At 38.9% G+C, this 5,847-nt stretch overlaps 1 protein-coding gene and 1 pseudogene across 1 annotated transcript; both read left to right on the top strand.

Annotated features, from left to right (window-relative positions):
* The first annotated feature begins 1,222 nt into the window (after positions 1-1,222).
* Positions 1,223-4,015, top strand: LOC107562378 (prostaglandin reductase 1-like; annotated as a pseudogene).
* A 20-nt stretch (positions 4,016-4,035) lies between these two features.
* On the top strand, positions 4,036-4,981 carry LOC107562370 (prostaglandin reductase 1-like). Its single transcript, XM_016246998.1, has 4 exons — positions 4,036-4,143; positions 4,213-4,318; positions 4,505-4,623; positions 4,780-4,981. The coding sequence occupies exons 2-4, from the start codon at positions 4,249-4,251 to the stop codon at positions 4,888-4,890; spliced, it is 300 nt and encodes a 99-aa protein (XP_016102484.1). The 5' UTR covers positions 4,036-4,143; positions 4,213-4,248; the 3' UTR covers positions 4,891-4,981.
* Positions 4,982-5,847: the final 866 nt, after the last annotated feature.

Below are 5,847 nucleotides of genomic sequence, written 5' to 3' on the forward strand. Positions count from 1 at the left end.
GTCTGAGAGTGCAAGTGTCTGAGAATACAAGTCTGAGAGTGCAAGTGTCTGAGAGTGCAAGTCTGAGAATACAAGTCTGAGAGTGCAAGTGTCTGAGAGTGCAAGTCTGAGAATACAAGTCTGAGAGTGCAAGTGTCTGAGAGTGCAAGTCTGAGAATACAAGTCTGAGAGTGCAAGTGTCTGAGAGTGCAAGTCTGAGAATACAAGTCTGAGAGTGCAAGTGTCTGAGAGTGCAAGTCTGAGAATACAAGTCTGAGAGTGCAAGTGTCTGAGAGTGCAAGTCTGAGAATACAAGTCTGAGAGTGCAAGTGTCTGAGAGTGCAAGTCTGAGAATACAAGTCTGAGAGTGCAAGTGTCTGAGAGTGCAAGTCTGAGAATACACGTCTGAGAGTGCAAGTCTGAGAGTGCAAGTGTCTGAGAATGCAAGTCTGAGAGTGCAAGTGTTTGAGAGTGCAAGTCTGAGAATGCAAGCGCCAGGCTGCAGCCAGACCCTTTTGGTCATATCTTGATTTCTTAAATCAGGGGCGTTAGAATTCACTGAAAAAGTTTTTGTTCTGGTATTGTGTTCAGCACGAATCATCTCATTAGAACAATGTGTTGATGCATTGTGCAATGTGGAGAACTTTATTGATAATAATGTATCTTTGTGAGATCGCGATGAACTATGAATGGAGTGCTCTTTGCGCTATAGTAACTGACGCCAATATATATATATATAGTTACAGCACCCTCACTAATTTAAGAAGCACCCTCAGTGATTTGGTTCTGGAGCCGGGCCTGAATGTCATGGTTATGAGGTCATTTCAAAGTCATCCTGACTGTGCATTAAAGATTCCTCTATTTCTAAATAGCAACAAATAAGAAAATCATTAAAATTTTCTCTGATATTGCTACAAATAGCAACAAAGAAGAAAATAAAATCATTCAAAATATATCTGATATTACTACAAATAACAACAAATAAGAAAATAAAATACATTTTCATCCACAGACTAACAATGTTCAAGTTTACCACTCACAGTGTGTATTCACACCAGGAAAGTCTGCTAGTTCACTTGCTTTTGTCCGGACCAAATACAATGTTGATTGTATTTTTTTATTTATTTTTTGTGTGTGTGTGGTTAACTTTCACACTGCCCTTTTTGCAAGTGAACCAGAAATTGTAAACAAAACCACTCATGTGCTTAAGGTCATCCATTCATTGGTTCATCCATTCAACTGTACCAGAGTTCGTTTGGAACCGGACCGAGACCACCTCTTCAGCTGGGTCTCGGTACAGTTGTTTGGTGTGATTGCTGTATTCTCACCCTCCCAAAAGATCCGCAGCAACTTGAGTTCGATTCAATCGAACCAGACAAGACAGGTGTGAATACTTAAATTCATAATATTTGAATGTCTGTTGTATGAAATTCACAACAATCCTGAAAATTGGAACATTTAACATTAAGAATAAATCTGCACTGGATGTCAGATAAACCCTGCATACTGTACAGCTCCTGGGATTGAGGACCCTTAGCCCTGCACAATTTATGACCTGATTACATCCACAATGTGTGGTGCCAGGGTACCGGGGGCAAAACCTCCTCTCCTAGAAGATTGTTTATAACGTTAAGGACAAATGTTTTGTTATTAATATTTAATGCAGATAATACATTTTAAATATTGAAAGTCCAAGGTAAACAATATTCATTGTGCAGGTGAGACATACTGTACCTCACCCATAAATATCAGTACAGAGGTTATATGAATCTGCTACGTCATTTATGTCAATAAAGTTGTTGTTATGCAAGTGTTCATTGTCATCACTACAATAAAAGCAAGCTCTGTTCTCTCTCAGAACAACTTCCAGTTTGAAGAGCTCTGCCTGTGCAGCTTCTGACATACAATCATGGTTAAGGCAAAGACGTGGATCCTCAAAAAACACTTTGAGGGCTTTCCTAAGGAAAGTAACTTTGAACTGAGAGAAGAAGTTCTGCCAGAGCTTCAAGATGGAGGTATGGATAATATATATATTTGTATTTTTGTATACCTTCGCTATGCCTCACTGATTTATCGTAATAATTTTTGCTTCAGACGGGCTTGTGGAGGCAGTCTATTTAAGTGTTGATCCATGAGGTAAAGTTGTCTCAGTCTTATTAGAAGAGCATCTCTCTATTTAATGGAATTCTATGTGGTGTGTCTAGCCAATATTTTAAATGCCTCCTGTTGTTTTTGTAGATCTCTTGAGTAAAATGTGGATAAAAGAGGGGAACTGAGCTGGCAAAGTAAGGAAACTAACAATTATTACTATGTATATTGTAATGTATAATACTGTTACATTTTATTTACACTTTTATGCTGTAGATTCATTTTACTTAGCAGAACATTTACAGAAACAAAAAGCATGCTCAGTGGTGAAAAGGGAAATAAATCTTATCCAAGTAATCATAGATTGTTGAATAATTTGAATATGGTATCAGAAAATGTCTAGGCAACTGAATCTGTTGCTCAAGCGGTTCAGCTACTCATCAATGTGGTTTAAGTTGCATCAACTGATGAACACACTTCCACTTAAATGAGTGGAAAAACATCTTGAGCAACAGAGAAACACAGTTTACACAGAATAATTTACATGTTTATGCAATTGCATTAGTAAGTTAAGTTGCATCTACGTGAGGAAACAGGTCTGTTCATAACCAAAAACATTTCATATCACTAAATAAATATCTTAACTCATGTCTGGCAGGGTAGTGAAGAGCAAGGACCCAGCATTTCCTGAGGGATGTTACGTGGTTGCTAATTGTGGATGGAGGACACACACTGTAACCAAAGCAAAGGCTTGGCCCGGATAGTATCCGAATGGCCCAGTGATATTTCAATGTCCCTGGCTCTTGGTTCCTTGGGGATGCCTGGGTAATGTAATCACGAGTTCACGACTGCTATAAATGATGGCAGTGGCAATTCTTTTTTTTAATGTTATGTTTTCTAAATCCCGTCTCTTTTATCCTCTAGTTTAACTGCTCTGTATGGTCTGTAAGAGGTGTGTAAGATACAGCCCGTGAGACGATTCTGGTGAGCGCAGCAGCAGGTGCTGTAGGTGCGATGGTGGGGCAAATCTGCAAGATCAAAGGCTGCAAGGTTGTGGGTTCAGCAGGAGGTGATGACAAGGTGGCATACCTAAAAGAGCTGGGCTTTGACCAGGCCTTCAACTACAAGACTGTCTCTTCACTAGAGGAAGCGCTGAAGAACGCTTCACCTGAAGGATACGACTGCTACTTTGAGAATGTAATTGACTTTATATGTGTATTTTTGTCTAAAATACAGTCTGCTAATCTTTTACTTCATGTTCTTTAGGTGGGAGTTCCCTTCTTTACCGAAGCACTCAAAAACATGAAGCCAGGAGGTCGTACCGCTGTTTGCGGTGCAAGAGCCAATTACAATGACACAACACCACAGATGTGTAGGTCTCATTTCTACTGAGCCCCTTCAAGGGGAAAAAGTCACATTTTAATATTAGAAGATATTAGAGAAAATAAAATAAATAAATGCTTTTAAATTGTTACACTTTACAACCACTAGGACAGTATAGTTTATGGAAAATCTAAGCAATCTAACATTAAGCTATTGAATCTGTTCTGTCTCACAGGTACTTATCCTCACCACGAAATAATTACACGGCAACTGAAGATAGAAGGCTTTATGGTGAGATCTTGGCAACACAAAGATGCAGAATATATCAAGAGAATGCTTAAATGGATGGAAGAGGTAAGCTGCTTTAGAAATGAATCATTCGGAACATAATCGTTACACCTATCGTTACACCCTTCATTAGATAATTGCCATTACACAGCATATAACAACACCAGCCTGTGAATGAGAAAGTGAACTGGTTTGTAGACACATTGAATTGTTTTCCTGCAGGGCAAACTGAAGGCGAAGGAAGTGGACACAGTTGGCTTTGAGAACATGCCTGCTGCCTTCATAAAGATGCTGAAGGGCGATGGGCTTGGGAAGGCTATTGTTAAAGTCTGAAGCTTTAACAATAATGTCGCATACCTAAAAGAGCTGGGCTTTGACCAGGCCTTCAACTACAAGACTGTCTCTTCACTAGAGGAAGCGCTGAAGAACGCTTCACCTGAAGGATACGACTGCTACTTTGAGAATGTAATTGACTTTATATGTGTATTTTTGTCTAAAATACAGTCTGCTAATCTTTTACTTCATGTTCTTTAGGTGGGAGTTCCCTTCTTTACCGAAGCACTCAAAAACATGAAGCCAGGAGGTCGTACCGCTGTTTGCGGTGCAAGAGCCAATTACAATGACACAACACCACAGATGTGTAGGTCTCATTTCTACTGAGCCCCTTCAAGGGGAAAAAGTCACATTTTAATATTAGAAGATATTAGAGAAAATAAAATAAATAAATGCTTTTAAATTGTTACACTTTACAACCACTAGGACAGTATAGTTTATGGAAAATCTAAGCAATCTAACATTAAGCTATTGAATCTGTTCTGTCTCACAGGTACTTATCCTCACCACGAAATAATTACACGGCAACTGAAGATAGAAGGCTTTATGGTGAGATCTTGGCAACACAAAGATGCAGAATATATCAAGAGAATGCTTAAATGGATGGAAGAGGTAAGCTGCTTTAGAAATGAATCATTCGGAACATAATCGTTACACCTATCGTTACACCCTTCATTAGATAATTGCCATTACACAGCATATAACAACACCAGCCTGTGAATGAGAAAGTGAACTGGTTTGTAGACACATTGAATTGTTTTCCTGCAGGGCAAACTGAAGGCGAAGGAAGTGGACACAGTTGGCTTTGAGAACATGCCTGCTGCCTTCATAAAGATGCTGAAGGGCGATGGGCTTGGGAAGGCTATTGTTAAAGTCTGAAGCTTTAACAATAATGTCACTAATGTCCCCCCCCACCCCCCCAAATGTCACTATTTTAACTGTCTTTCACTTCAATATGTTTACAAATAAAACCACATAAGCCTCATATTTATGTTGTATATGGCCATACCTTCCCATATCTTCCTTGTCTGATTAATAATGTTCATAATTTCTGTTATTTTTTTAGTCATTTTTTGTCATTCTTCTGGGTTCTAGAATTAAACAAATTTAAAAAGCAAAAAGATTTTTTTGCTGCGCCACAAACAATTCTAAAGAAACGCATAGAATCTTCTTAAATGGCCAAAGAAGAAGAGATGATTCAGAATATGTCAGCTGTTGTCACCACTCCAACATGCAGATATGTCTTCACAGGATTCAGTTAGTTCTAATGAAACTGTAACCAGACAAGTTTCATCACATTACATTTACATGTTCTTGTTGTTGAGGCTAAACCTCTAAATCTATTTCATGATTCCAAGTGTCTCTGTACTTGAAGATTGTGAAGTAGACACAAATGTTTGTTCATGAGCAGACATCTTCAGTTAGATTAGTGTCTAGCACAAAATAATATAAACCGAATGCTTAACACAGAAAAGTAAAGTAGCCTACATTAAAGGGGTCATATGATGCGATTTCAAGTTTTCCTTTCTCTTTGGAGTGTTACAAGCTGATTGTGCATAGATAAGATCCCTGAAGTTGCAAAGACTGAAGTCTCAAAACCAAAGAGATATTCTTTAGCAAAGTTAAGACTCTGCCACGCCCCCCTAAAACGGCTCGTTCTAACACGCCATATCTTAACATATCTTAAGTATTTGCTATTGACTGTTCAAATGCGGAGTTTTGCGCATCATGTGTGTTTGTGTGTGTGTGTGTGTGTGTGTGTGTGTGTGCGTGCGTGCGAGTGAGAGAGAGAGAGACAGCGTCACATCACATCACAGCATCACAGGCTGTCTTAAC

This window comes from Sinocyclocheilus grahami, unplaced genomic scaffold (assembly GCF_001515645.1).
Source record: "Sinocyclocheilus grahami isolate Dianchi unplaced genomic scaffold, SAMN03320097.WGS_v1.1 scaffold24.1, whole genome shotgun sequence".
Classification (NCBI taxonomy): domain Eukaryota; kingdom Metazoa; phylum Chordata; class Actinopteri; order Cypriniformes; family Cyprinidae; genus Sinocyclocheilus; species Sinocyclocheilus grahami.

Coding starts and splice junctions, on each gene's coding strand:
- LOC107562370 (XM_016246998.1), top strand. CDS start 4,249: ATGAAGCCAGGAGGTCGTACCGCTGTTTGCGGTGCAAGAGCCAATTAC. Junction 4,319..4,504: donor TGACACAACACCACAGATGT/GTAGGTCTCATT, acceptor TCTGTCTCACAG/GTACTTATCCTCACCACGAA. Junction 4,624..4,779: donor TGCTTAAATGGATGGAAGAG/GTAAGCTGCTTT, acceptor GTTTTCCTGCAG/GGCAAACTGAAGGCGAAGGA.